Source organism: Lissotriton helveticus, chromosome 5_1, assembly GCF_964261635.1.
Source record: "Lissotriton helveticus chromosome 5_1, aLisHel1.1, whole genome shotgun sequence".
Taxonomy (NCBI): Eukaryota; Metazoa; Chordata; class Amphibia; order Caudata; family Salamandridae; genus Lissotriton; species Lissotriton helveticus.
This window is the reverse complement of record NC_136065.1, coordinates 1,098,881,241-1,098,895,873: the sequence shown is the minus strand read 5'-3', so window position 1 is coordinate 1,098,895,873 and position 14,633 is coordinate 1,098,881,241. Positions and strand designations below refer to the sequence as shown.

The 14,633-nt window shown below is 40.3% G+C and overlaps 1 protein-coding gene across 1 annotated transcript in view; it reads left to right on the top strand.

Moving 5' to 3' along the window:
- CFAP43 (cilia and flagella associated protein 43) overlaps nt 1–14,633 on the top strand; it is a 753,224-nt gene that overhangs the window by 186,337 nt on the left and 552,254 nt on the right. The window contains exons 11-12 of the mRNA XM_078643733.1: nt 2,469–2,617; nt 7,237–7,340. Of these exons, the coding sequence (XP_078499859.1) occupies nt 2,469–2,617; nt 7,237–7,340 (253 nt within the window). The remainder of the gene's footprint in view (nt 1–2,468; nt 2,618–7,236; nt 7,341–14,633) is intronic.

The window sequence follows — 14,633 nt, the reverse complement described above, 5'->3', positions numbered from 1 at the left end:
TTCAGTAATATATGTTTGTGTGTGTGTGTCTGAAATCTGTGCAGATTCTCCAAAAAGTTGGTAATCTGCATAGATTGTTGGGGGATATTTGATTGAACATTTCTCATCTTCTTTTAATTGTTTTAAAAAAAATTTAACCATTTTATCTAATCAGCCAAAGGGTGCAGTCTGTGCTCCAAGGGTTGTTTGGTGTTTTAGAGTAGGCTGTAAAACACTTGTGAGCACAAACTGCCTGCACACAGCATTATGACCATTTCCTCATTTGCTTGGACAAGGCAAATGAAGGGATGCTTTTGTGTCTGTGCCTTGTTATAAATGCAGACACATGAGCAATGAAGACCTTTAGTGATGCTCTAACTCAACACGATCAGTATTTTCATGGGTGGCCATTCTGTTATCAGTGAACAACTCGTTATCCGATACACAATCCTACTGAGAGACCATTTGCTGGTGGTGGGGAGAAGGTATGTAAATTGTTATGTTATTTCCATCTATTAAAGATACAACCTGGTGTAGTTCATATGAATGCAAGGATTCATTCAGTATGTCCAATGTGCCCATGCACAACCCCCTTCTGACAGTATGTGCCATTTATTATCCAGTGTCCCGCTTGCTATGCTTTATCAGCTCACCATGGAGTTATATTTGTGGTCATCTTCTATGGACAAGGTTTGCACGCACTTTATATTACACAGCCCAGGGCTCAGGAATCGTCAGCGGAGCAATAAAAAGTACTGGTGGTTTCACAGAATTTATTATGTGTCGTTCCTCTATAACAACATATCTTAGAAACTGGATACACACGTCATACATTTTAAATGACCCAAATGATCACACAACCGGCAAGAGCCTATCTCAAACCACAGGATTTACTTTGGTATTGGAAAATCCCTCTAGTTTGAAATGTTTTAATGTGCAAAAGATCTATTTGTGTGTGGGGTCTGTGAGCTTCTGTTTTTGCTGTCTTGCCTTTGATTGCTATTTTACGCTTCTATTGAATCAGTAATATAGTAATGAAGTACACAGCTCTCTGTTTATTAACAAGGGAAAGGCGAGCTGTTGTGGGTGAGGTGCTACCAGTTAGGGGTGGGGAACCTCACGAGAGGCAGCCATGATCAGGGCGGCCTGAATGCTGCCTGTGCTAGATCTGTGTGTGAGGAAGCGGGGACTGCTGCCACCTGTGGTGCTCAGTCTCTTTGTGGGCAGGACAATTGTGCAGTTGCACTTCAGGCTCTTCCTATGCTGTGAGGGAAGCTGCCACTGCTGAACCTGAGGCCACCTTAGTGCCACATGATGGCACAAACCTGACAAGTTTAGTGTTTGGATTCACGCGGGGTCCTGCGCTACCTAACTTTGTCATTTCCGGCCTGCCAGTAGGCGGGGAGGCAGGTATATAGACCTCCCCCGCCCATCTGGCGATCCTTTTTTGCACCAAAACAAGCTTGCACTTCAGATAGGCACGTGCTGCCTGTTCTGTGAGTGCGCGAGTGGAGCTTGCAATGCCGATGACCTTGGGACACTTTCTATATTTGTGCAGTGCAAGGAAAACTGAAACTGTTCATTCCGTTCTAGTAGACTTTGTGGGTGTGCTTTATGCTTTCTCTGCTGGTTCCCATATCATATCTAGAATTTGTGTGTGTGGGGAAAGCTTACATAGCTGACACCTATGTGGTGTCTGTTCTCTGCGTGAGAGGGACAATGGCACTGCTGAGTGCCCATATCAAACATGGACAGCGTGTCCTGAGAACGCTTGCATTGCAAATTCTTCTAACATACCTGTTCTGTGTGTGAGGAAAGCTTTAACAGCTGATGCCTGTGTGGCACCTGTTCATTGTGTTTGGGGTGTGTGTGTGTCTGTGTGTGTGTGTGTGTGTGTGTGCGTGTGTATGCGTGTGTGTGTGTGAGTGAGCATATGCCCTTGTGGTATCTGCTCTTTGTGTGTGGGGGAGCTTGCAGTGCTGATGCCCATGGGGTATTTGTTCTTTGTGTGCGGGGAAAGTGTCCATGGCTGATTCCCACTTGGTACTTGTCTCCATGTCTTTCCTTTAGAAAGGTTTCTCACTGTACAAGAGTCCATTTTGCCCGTATAAATACATTTTAATCAGTTGCTCCTATTCCCTTCCAATCTCATTCACCACTTCAAGCTCCTTGATGCATCTGATTGGAGGCAGTATATGTTATGAAAATCTAATTTAATATGCACTAATAAAATGTGATTATATTTGGGGCATAAGAAGTCTACATTTTCAGCTGATCTGATCATAAAATATGCTACAGAAAGAGATCTCTAATGCTCCTGGACGATATTTCCCACTTCACTACTGTACATGATGGAGCACCTTGTTTATGTCGTAGTTGTATGAAACCCACATTGAGACAAAATTTTCCTTGAAAATGATCCAATAGCTACAAATTGATTTAGTGGTGGAGAATGTATATTTATGGTTTCTCATGCCTTCTTTAACTAGGCGACTGCTATGGCTTGCTGTCCCTCGTCACACTCTGCTGCGGTCGGCAGTGTAACCGGCCATGTCTACTTCATCGATATTACCAGAGAGGGAGCTCCACGCCTGATCCATAGAGTCTTCTTGTCCAATTCTCCTGTGCAACAACTGCAGTGAGTAATCCGCAGTGTTGGAGGCCAAGCTACCAGTGTATTCTACTGCATGGGTTTTGTTACCTGTAACCTCTTTGCAGTTAATTAAAGTGTTGGCCCTTCTTAGAGATTATACACTTTTTGGACATTATAAATATTAAACTGTGTTCTCATGTAGACAGGTGTTAGGTGCATTACTTAGTTTAATAAGGTACAATAAACATCATGATCTAGTCAAGCCCCGTTCCCTTACTGGAACTGAGTGTTCTACTTAAATAAAGGCTAATAACGACTGGGTCAAAATATACATTGTACTTGGACCTGCAGTGCCATGCTCAGCGAGCCCAGTTGTATGTTGATTTCTGTGATTGTGCTGGTAGAAAAGATACTGAAAGACTGCTTCATATTGTGGGGGCCGCCTTTGAGTAGCATGGTTAAGTTCAGCGCTTCTGGCTGCCGGTAGAGTTGGCCTGTGGAGACTACAGTTCTTGCGTGGGAATCAGCCACATGGTAACTGCCAGGAGTCTCCACATCCTAACCTTCCACTTGTATATCGGTAGTTGGGTCAGATGTGTGAATGCAACATGGTCGTTATAGGCATTCCCCATCCTGTGAAGGCCATTTTCATTTTGTTGATTAGTTTAAAAGCCCAAGTGATCAGAAAAGGAAATTGCCATGGGCCCTGCCTACACTTAGTTATGTTTTCTTACAATAAGGAGTTAGGTCCTGGGGCGTGGAGTTGGCTGGACCGTCAATACTTGTCCAAAAAAGATTGCCAACCTCACATTTCTTTCACTCCTCACAATTGAGGAAAACAAACCAAAATTACTATATAGTTTGTTCGGTATATCCACTTCATACCTTTTTAATTTTTATTTCATTCTTTTTAGGTATATCTTGTTTGAAAAAAACACAACACATTAACACATTTGACACTTTCTACATAAATTAACTATACAAATACATCAAAATTCCACAATACATATATATACACTACACATTTCGCAGCGGCTTTTATCCACAATAAATTCGTTTTTACAAGGTGTTCTCCGATTAAATTTATACCCAAAGGACAAAGTAAACACAAGAGCATTTATCATTCAATATACAGCAACTTAATGCATTTCTGTTTTAAATGCTGACGCGTTTCAAACCCAATTCCGTCACTTTTTGGGTTCTCATCAGGGCTCTGTCTCTTTTGTTTATCTACAAAGTGTATGTAAAAAAAAAAGAATTCTGTTTTAGTACTCAGTTTAAATTCTCATTTGCTCCCCCTCTTCTCGCCTCCATTCTTTTATGTCGCTACTTTTACCTGTATTCCAGCATTTCGCCGGTCCACAGTTGTACTTTTTGCTCGCTACTTCGTCTGTGTCTTTATCTACAATGTAAATTGTATATATAAGGACCTTTGTTTTTAATTCTCAGTAAGCTCAGGAGCTCGTTTGCAAAAGCATTGTTTAAGCATACCTCCTCGGATCTTTATCCACGTGTTGGCATCCTTATCAGTTATCTGTCTCTCGCTGCCGGGTTCGGTAGCTGTAACCAACAAAAACGGAGTCATTTAAAGTTTGTTCCCCTCCGTTATATTAAAAAATTCTCCTGTCCTCATTGCAGTTCAAGAGACATACCTGCTCTCAATTAAGCGCGTTCATGCGCGGGGTGCTGCACGTCTCAAGGTGAAGTAGTTGACCATATTCTGCCTGCAAGTTATAAAAATTCAATCACCTTAATGTCAATTTTCAGTCACATGTAGCCTAGAGATATCAGTCGTATTACCTGTCCCTCCTGTGTGCCGGTTGTCAATACACCAATCTTTTTGACATCGCGGCCATCTTTTAGTGTATTTTTATATGTTAACATTGTTTGGCAAATGGCGGCCATCTTTTGACGTGCAGTTTTTCAAACCTCATTTTTAAGTCTACCAACGGTCAACTAGCACAGCGGCCATCTTTTTGCGTGCAGTTTCGCTTTTATATCCTCACTCAGTCACCTAATAGGAAAACTCAGTTTGGTTTTTAGATGTTATGACAGCCATTTTTGATTGTTTGGAATTGCTAGATTGATTGTTCTCATTCAGTTTGAATTTGATTTGAATGGCATGTTTCTTTAGTTAGAGTCTTGAAACTTCAGACAATGTGTTTAGTCCAGTTAGGGCACTGTTGAATTTTAAAATCAAATACGCTTCTTTATGCAGTAGCAACTTCGCTGTATCAGCGGGGCATTTCAGCTGGTTGACACTATACAGTACTAACCATCTGAAGTCGTTTTCCATATGTTGTTTGTCAATAAGGTGTTCCACCATAGGGGCTGATACCACTTTATTTTTAATGCGGGATCTATGCTGTGTTATTCGTACATTTACTTGCTGGTTAGTCTTACCAATGTAAATTTTTGAACACTGGCACATGACCACGTACACAACATTGCGTGTCCGACAATTTGAGAACCCCACATATTTCCATTTAATGTTGGCATGTTGGAATTCTTTACCCTCAATCGTGCTAGCGCAGGACACACAATTCCCACACGTGTGGTGTCCTTCAATGGGTTTCATCCCCCATTGTGATAGTAAGTCACTCTTTGGTTTGGGCAAAGCTATGTCTGCACGCACGATATTTTGGCCAATACTCCTGTTTTTCTTGTAGGCAAACAACGGGCGAGGAAATGGGCATTCCAAATCCTCAAGGAGGTGCCAATTTTTTAAGACCATTTGTCTGATCTTATTGGTGTCAGGGCCATATGTAGTCACACAGACTAATCTATTTACTTCTTGTTTTTCTTTTACCTCTAGTAGACACTCTCGTGGGGTGAAGCGAGCCCTCTTATAGGAATGCTTCAGCATTTTTCGTGGATAGCCTCTATTCACCATTTCTCCACAGAATGTTTCTGCATAGTGCTCATAGTCTCATAGCTCCGTACAATTCCTTCTTATCCGGAGTAGCTGGCCATATGGCAGATTTGCCTTTAAACTCCTGGGATGGGCACTGCGGTGGTGTAGTATTGTATTTTTGTCGTTTTTCTTTTTATATAATGAAGATTTCAAACAGCCCTCCACGCATGTAATTTGTACGTCCAGAAATGTCATTTTTGTACAGCTCGACTCGATGGAAAATTTGATGTCTTGATGTTTTAAATTAAGCCACTCATGGAACTGCATCAACTACACTTAGTTATGTGACATTCTTAGATCTGTCTGATTGCTATGGAGCACTGCCTTTATTTATTTATTATTTATTATTTCTAAAATGTTTTTATTGGTATTTACATATGCTCATTAATGCCAGGCAGTCACAAAAACTTTAGCAAGCCTCCATAAACCTCAGAATCCACAGAGAAGTCTGTAGCACTGGCTAAGTTAGATGCATAGTGAATGTAGTTAAATGTATTTAGAAATTCTTCATTGCAGTTAAGTATAGATGAAGAAAACAAGTATAAGAGTTGAAAGTAAGTTTGCATGGCTACATAAACCCTTTACAAAGCATGGATTGGTGACCAGGCCCAGGGGCCAACTGTGACCTCAATAGTTGGTCTTTCTTATAGTTAAAAAGTAGAGGGCTTTGTTCTCCAGCAAGTTTATGGTTATATGAAGCATTACTTGTAAATAGCATGGGAGGTAGATATGTATTTGTTTGGAATAAAAAACAAACTGTAGAATAACATTGATGTAGGTTAAAAGGTAAGGTGACAGTTGCACTGTCAAGCCAGACTTAAGAATCCAGATAGGTTAATGACTGCCCTCCTCCTATTTGTGCTGCTGCCAGAGAAAACCAACATAAATTCTCTAGTTTTCTAAGACACTTTAATAGCATTCCCAATAGACAGCTGAATAAATAAACAAAATGATCGGAGCTGTGTGGAAGGCAATCACCTTTTGTGTGGAGGCACACAACTTCTGCCCAATCAAAACATGTACTCCTGGCTCCCAGCATGTGGGCAGAGCAAAGGCCCCTCTTTAGTGATGGTCACATAATTGTCTGGCAACAGCTGCACTGTCTGTCCAGCCATAAAAAGGCAGCTAGAAATTTGAGTGAGTTTGTGTATGGCAAGGAATGTCGATTTAATTGAAATGAGTTGTCTTATATAATATTATGTAAATTGCTGCTTGTCATGCTGTGGGCCACAGTAAAATCTAACAAAGACATCAGACAGTAGTCTGAAATCTAAATTATGGCAATATGTTATTGGAGTTTTCACTGCAAAGCACTTCAACTTCAACTGAGCAAGCCAGGGCCGCATTGATCACAAAGGATTGGGGCATTAGATAGCTTCGAAACCTTTTTGACATCACTCTTTTGCTACCAGGGCAGGTGTAATCTTTACCGTGGTTATTGATAGGCTTACCCTGAGATCATCCACTCAGATTTGGGGTTCTCATCAAGCAAGTTGAGCTGCTCCTGCAAGAGGCCTATATATCTATGCCCTGCATCAAAAAGCCCACTTTGTTAGAGCATAGAAAAAGTGTGTGCAAAGGTATGAGTCCTTCTTTTAAAGCATTTCTTCGGAAACGTTCCTTGTTTCGAATCAGGTCCATGAGCAACCAGCAAGTGGTCTGATGCGCAGGGACTATTGCTGAATTGTAATCTTTGTTTCATAAAGCATTATCTTCAATCTACTAACTTTATCTGTTACCTTATTCCTAGCTATGACCACGATGGTCAAATCCTTCTTTCTGGAGCAGTGGATGGTTACGTTTTCGTTTTAGATGCAAAACCTTCACAGTCATTCCAGGTTATTGGATACACAGGTAATAAGCAAACTACTTTAAATGTACAAGTTCTTATCAGCGATTAGGCACTTCTTTACAGTAATGGGATGTGAAGGGGGTAACGGCTATGTATAGGTGCCAAGCAAAGTGTTTTTACTTAACCTTCAAAAACACTATCTAAGAATGAAGTATTGTGCACAAAACTGAAGTGGAAGGATGTGGTGCAACAGCCAGAGCTGCCAACTTTGGAAACCATGTTAAAGAAACTGAATGCACCCTTGTGTAATGTAACTGGTGCTCATGTAGAGCGCTCCAATACCATTGAGTTGAGGTTGCGGTATATGTAAAAAAAAATCCTTTCTAGTTACAATCCATATGTTATTCATATTTTTAAATAAGTGCTAAATTAGGGCCCTAAGGGAGGAAATTGCAATTTCAGGAATTCATTGTTTATAGATTTACTAGTCAAGACCAGACTGGGAACCAAAACTAAACTAACCCTGGCAAATTTGACCATGCCTACACCGCTCCCTTCCCCCTCTCACCCAACATAATGTGACTGCAAATTCAGTTTTGGGGTTCTGTCCCTAATTTTTATTTTACAAAAATAAGCATATTGATGCAGTTTACCACACCTTTTATCATATACTAGCATTTCCTAACTTTTATGACATTGTAAATGATCTCTTAGTGCCACCTGATATCCAGTGATGGTGAGTACAACATGGAGTGCACTGGCATCCTTAACAACGGTAAGGTGTAACTCATCCAATCCTGTTCTTTTAATTGCATTCTGGTACTTGCAGTCCTCAGATCCACAGCCATGTGAGCCATACTCTTATACTTGCCAACTTCTTAGAACCACGAGACAGGAATATTTAGAGAAATCCGGAGAGATTTGTAAGTTGCAGAGAAAGCTCAAATAGAATGATTTGTATCTTGAAGAATGTGGATGGTGACGCTTAATACAAGAGTGTTGGCATGTGTGTGACCATGGGTAGTCCAGGAAGATTCTTAAAGTCCTTATCCTACCCCTATTTCATATAGGTGCGTTTGCATTGCCTGCATTTCAAATAAAATATAATATGCATTGGTTTAGTAACATTATGTGAGTCAACAGAAGGGAAAGCTCAGTAAGTAAACAGCGGTGACGCTAAAAAATGTTGCAAGGCTTGTTTACCCGTAAGCTGTGCGTTTCACTCGATCTATAATTAACGGCCTGTTTTCATGATGCCAGCTCATTATCTGCCATGTTCAAACTGGTCCAGACATCCAGCATGTTAGATGAGTACAGCGATGAGTATAAGTAGGTTACACGTTATCAATTGCAGTGCCTGTATCTTAGTGCATTAAAGGTGCAGGTTAAAAATGGATTGTTGTATCATATAGATGCAAGGATTCCTGTTCTAATTGTACTGCAGAGGGTCTTCATCCTAGCAGAAGGTCTCAGGCAGGCAGTAAACTTTGGAGTTGCTGATAGATAAAATCTGTTCATCCTTGTGCACCACTGCTAGAGGGATTATCTTCTTTTCCACTGAGGGGCACTGAGTCCACGGTTTCTTTCCAGTAGACTTCACACTCATTTCTCCAGATCGCAAACAGCAGCTAGGGTGCTCCAGAGACATCCGCCCAGTTTTGAAGCATGTAGCTTGGCCAAGTAGACTACTTTTCGCACATTTGTATCCTTAAACCCTGGACACCACTGCCAGGCTTCAATCGGTTTTTAGCCACCAAGTCTTTCACAATCTGCATACTCAATTACTTGTTATACTTTTACGTTATACCTGTGTACAGTGAAATCAGTGACACCGATAAGGAATACAGAGGAACCGGAAAACTGAAAAGTAAATTATTATCTTCAAATTAATTCATTTATTAGTTTCAGGATCTTGTCTAACAAAAGCCATCACAAATTCTCCTTCACTATAGAAAAACAGAGAAGTCTTATTCCTTTGTGTCCATCTCTACCGTTCTCCAAACCTTCTGAAGGCTCGCCCAGTTCCCCAGCACCTGGAAATGTGATGGAAAAGCACAAAAAGGGGCATTAAGTAGTGAATCACTGCGGTTAAACCACGGGATTAGAAGAACCTCTAGCTAATCTGTGCTTTTCATGTTTCTGGCAGGCAATGAGAACAAGTTTAAGGTATGGAGCAGGTGTGTAAATAATCAACATGTATTTCTACTAAGTGCTAATTTGCAGCTTGTTTGTTTTCCTGAGAGAAGTTAAAAATGTAAGGCATTTGTCGGTGTCATGCATTTTAAAAATAGGATTCTACAGCTTGCTGTTCAAATGTGACTTTATTAGCATGTTAGATCTTCAGATGCTAGAGATTAAATTATCTTTTTCACTCATCCATCCTATTGTACTTTTTACAAATGTGCAAAACCTTGGCACACAAGTTGATTTCCCTAAGAGATCTTTAACATTTTCTTTGTTTTTGAAGCAGAGTACATATATCTATCTGGGGCATGGTCAGCAGGCCTCAGCAAATCTAGAGTTCAAATACCAAATTTCCAAAGTGTAAAAGAAATTGGGAGTAATATAGCGAAACATGGAGACCCCTATTCATTCTGTCTGCATAGCCAGTCAAGTAATACAAGTGACATAAGTTGTTAAGGTGTTGTGTGGTATGAGGGCAGCTTGTTTGAGTTTGATGAAGATATTCTTTCATGTGTTCCCCAACTGTTTCCATTTCTTCCAAGGGTCTGAAGTCAGTCTATTGGTAATGGAGAATGTTTTGTACCATATGGTCTTGCATCTATCTTCTCACCTGTGATTTTATAAACTGAGATTAGGGAAGTTTGGCGATGGGTTGGTAAACCGCCATAACCTGTGGGTCTGGCCTTAGTTTTCATCTGGAGACTTGTGAATGTGGCATAATTCAGCAACACTTCTCTTTGCAAGCTATCGTTGGTTAATTCACCTGAAATAGTTTCAACATCCAGCTAGCAAGGCAAGCTTATGCTGGCATGATTGTGCTAGTTACTTTGTTTTTTTGTGACCCTTTTCACATCCTCCTCTTCCATGCGTCTGACAGAAGAGGAAGAAGCTTGCAACAGGGCAGAAATGGGTGATTTCCAAGCAAAAGAAAGCATGAGTCTTAGAACCAGAGGTGATTCTGTGTTATTTGCTATTGTTCCAGTCTACCCATAATCCAGATCCGGGTCTTCTGCTGTCCGATGTATAGGCAACTGGTTGCAGAAGCCACAATGTCACCACACACTCGAATATGTGGTAGGCAAGCTGCCACCTTCTGAGAAGCAAAACTTTCTTGCTGGATAAAGTCTTCAAAGGATTGAAGAAAAACAGGAATTTAGGTTCAAATAATGGCATTTTCCAGGAGTTAAGTCACTATCAGCAAGTGGAGGAAGACCGAAAACAAGTGAAGGAACACAGCTTTGTTGTGATGAACCCTCATACCAGACAGAAGCCTTTATAAAGGAAAGACAATAGAAATAAGGTCAAACACATCACATGACTGGTAACACAAAGGATTGGGATCAGGAAAGAACCAAGGAAGAAGCACACTAATTGAAAAGGAAAATAAATTAGAGGTGAAAACCTGAAGTAAACCATCTGCGGGCATAAACCAAACCGTGCACATGTTAGTTATAATAGCAAGAGAAAGAACACAATTATTGCCCCCAGCAGACCTAGAATCCACTCTGCCCAACTGTCTGATTGCTCCCCTATTTTCTCCCTAAATCCTGGTCTGCTGGTTTTATACTCTTCTTGTAAATCCTTTGAAATTCCAAATATAAGACATTGCACATTCTGGGTCTTCTCAAAAATGATTGTGTAACACTGTGTTTTGATTATTATGCATACATCATCTTCCTTAACCTGGATCAGATTGAGTTCCATCTGATTTTGCAACATCATGACCACGTTGTGATCATTTCTTCACCAATGTTCGATAGGGCAGATTGACCAATCTCTTAATTAGCTGGGCTTGTTTTTTCAATTTCATTGCATTTAAAGCTATACCTTTTTGAGGGATCATAGTTGAAAATATATCTAATGTGTCCTCCTCTACAACCCTTCTCTGATGATAATAGTACAGCCTTTAGCATGATGATTGAAGTTTTGGATGTCCTCCAGGCCATACTAAGTAGTCCATCTGATAAAGCCCCGGCACCAGATATGATTCCATCTGATATATACAAATCCCTCCCTCAATTTTAGGGCCTCTATTTACAAATGTATCAGGATCTGCTATAGTCGGATCCCTAGTAAAGACATGTCAGGAGGTGATTATAGACCCTATTTTTTAAGAAGGGTGACAAGGGCCAACCGCACAGTCACTGCCCAGTTTCCCTGCTGGATAGCTCAGTGAAAATTCTAAATAGAGTTATATTAGCCAAACTAGGCATTTGGGTAGCGGAAACACTAAGTCTTTCTGATGTTCAGTTTAGATTTGTCCCGGCCTTGGAACATAAGAGCAGACCCGGAATCTAACACTTATTATGCAAAAATACACAAAGGGAAAAAAGGGTGTATCCATCTTGCTTTTATGTGCATTTGACACAGTAAACCGGTCAAAGTTAAGGGCCACCATGGAACATTTAGGGGTTGATATTCCAATCATAACATTGCTCCATAGACTTCATGCCCATACCTCAGCAAAGGTCCGATACAGCAAAGATGGGGATCCTAAAGAGGAATTTCCTTAAGTAATTGGGGTAAGGCAAAGCTGTGCCCCCTTCCTCTTTCTTCTCTATAGTAATGGCATTGAGGACTATCTGTGCAGTACCAGGAAGAAAGATTTACCAAAAATTGGAATGCATCGGGTCCCCGTACTGCTATATGCCGATGATGCGGTCCTCAGAGCCAGAACAGCCAGCGGCCTTCAATCTTTGCTGGATGCTTTTCACACCTTTATGACTAATTTGGGCCTTGGGACAAATAGAACAAAATCTTTTATAATGAAGTGTGGCCCAAAACGAACTAAAACAAGGACATTTGTCTTTGGTTATTCAGAGATTATAAAAGTCCTCCATTTTACAAATGTAGACATGCCACTGGACGTTGGTTTTAGCTGGAAATTTCTCTTGCATATTAGGGTCCTACAATTTGAAAGGTCATTTGACACAGTATATAGATTTTCCAAAAGGTTTTGGCATAAACCCACAAAAAAAATTACTTTGCATTTTTAGAAGCAACTGCCTACCTATCGCCTCATTTGGTGCTGGTGTATGGGGCTATTCCAACAGTTAATGCCTCCAAACTATAGACAATAAATTCTTGAGAAGGCTTCTTTCAGTCTCAGTCAACCCCTACAAACATTTGTAACAAAGAATTTGGTCTAGGATTTATAGAATATCATATCCAATTGCAGCCTCTTTTACTTTGGCTGAGAGTCTGGAACAATCCAGAAGTCCATTTCTGTAGAGTAGTGCTGACCGACTGTTTAACCATGGATAGGGCTTTTGACATGGCTCAAATTTATTAGAGATACGTTTACACCCTTAGGCATCTTAGAATATTTTTTCATGCCGGATTCTTTCCCTGTCAGAGCTGTACCCAAAGTGAAAGAGCTCTATTCCCAACATACCAACACTATTTGTATGGCAAATAATGCATTTGGGGCGACAGAGAATCCACAAGAAGATGCGATCCACAAGAGGATGCGGTTTACCCTGGGAACAAGTAGGTTGTATTGACGGAGGGTTGCTGAGCACAGGTTCTACAGGCCCCTCCACCCAGACAGACCATGAGGCGCAATTTGGCCATAAAATAAATGCTACGTGTTCAGAATCAACCGTATGTATTTTTTCTAAATGCTCACACAATAGGTGTGCATTCATTATCTTTATTTTCACTTTACTATAGGTCCTGCACGGTGTGGTACACAAGAGGCAGGTCCCTTTGTTGTCCTGAAGAAGAGGTTTAGGGGATACCTCGAAACATGTCGACACAATACTAGGGATTTTAATTAAATAACAGTTATTTTAACCCCTCTTTATCCTTGCCTACTGGGAGCAGGAATAAAACTTTGGCTCACTAGTTGGGTAAAAATTTAAATATCACTTACACCACTCCCGCTACACTGCACTACACTTATCCTCACAAAATAAGTGCTCCTACATAAGAAATTTTTCTTTTCGGCTAACAGAGGTTGGTTTCCACCCAATTGATATACCACCCTTATGTCCTAGGCTAGGTTCTATTGATCCGTCATCCACAGATCATTTTTGCTACACTTTGATCCACAAGAACCGTCCTATGACACACGTACTGTACTCCAAGTAATTTTACGTGAGATACATACATTTCTGCAACCAGATTGCACTTAAAAACGATGCACTTTCTGGCAGAATTTGCCATACATGGCACTAGGTTTCCATCACCGACCCTTGCCTGTCTGATGGACCCCAAAGCACTAAGCACTTTATCCTTTTCAGTACTTTATGTACTGTGCAAAGGAGGCAGTTTCTCCTCCCAATTTTAAAACTGCTGGAAATTAGAACCTATGAATTAGCCTTTGCTCATCTGTGTAGCCTGGGAAGTAAAGAGGTTATCCACGCAGTGCTGAATTTCATTTTGAGTGCCATTCGGGTTTGTAGCAATTAAGGATCGTGATGCTCATCCATATGTTTTCAATATTATGTATTTGGGAGACACAGCTAAATGTACTGTATTATATGAATAGTATGAACCAGCATTACGTGCATAAAGCAAAGTATTATGTAGACCGCAGGCAACCTGTATTAATGTGTTTTTGTATAAATCTGATTTAAATTTCTTATGTATTTAATAATCATTATTATTTCTACCCTGCATTTTAAGGATACTGTAATCTGCTCCAGGGCCCAATAAAAGTTCCTCCTACCTCATATTCCTTAGATGGCATAACAAATGCTTTTTGCCCAATTTCAATAGGACTTTTTTGAGGTTTTTGCTGTTTTATGGTTTTATGTGTCTTAGCAGGAAGATGCCTTGAGGTTTTTGCTATTTTATGGTTTTATGTGTCCTAGCAGGAATATGCCTTGAGGTTTTTGCTATTTTATGGTTTTATGTGTCCTAGCAGGAATATGCCTTGAGGTTTTTGCTATTTTATGGTTTTATGTGTCCTAGCAGGAAGATGCCTTGAGGTTTTTGCTATTTTATGGTTTTATGTGTCCTAGCAGGAAGATGCCTTGGTACCCAAGGATGTTTTTTGATGTTTACAAAAAGTGTATGGTTTATTGTGTGTTTAGTTATGTACTAGTTCTGTGCATTTTTATTGTTCAACGAACGGAAATAAAGTTATTCATTGATACAAATATATATTGTTCAGTTATTTAGTATGATATATACAAGGGAACACCAGGGCTAAATAATCGCTTCAT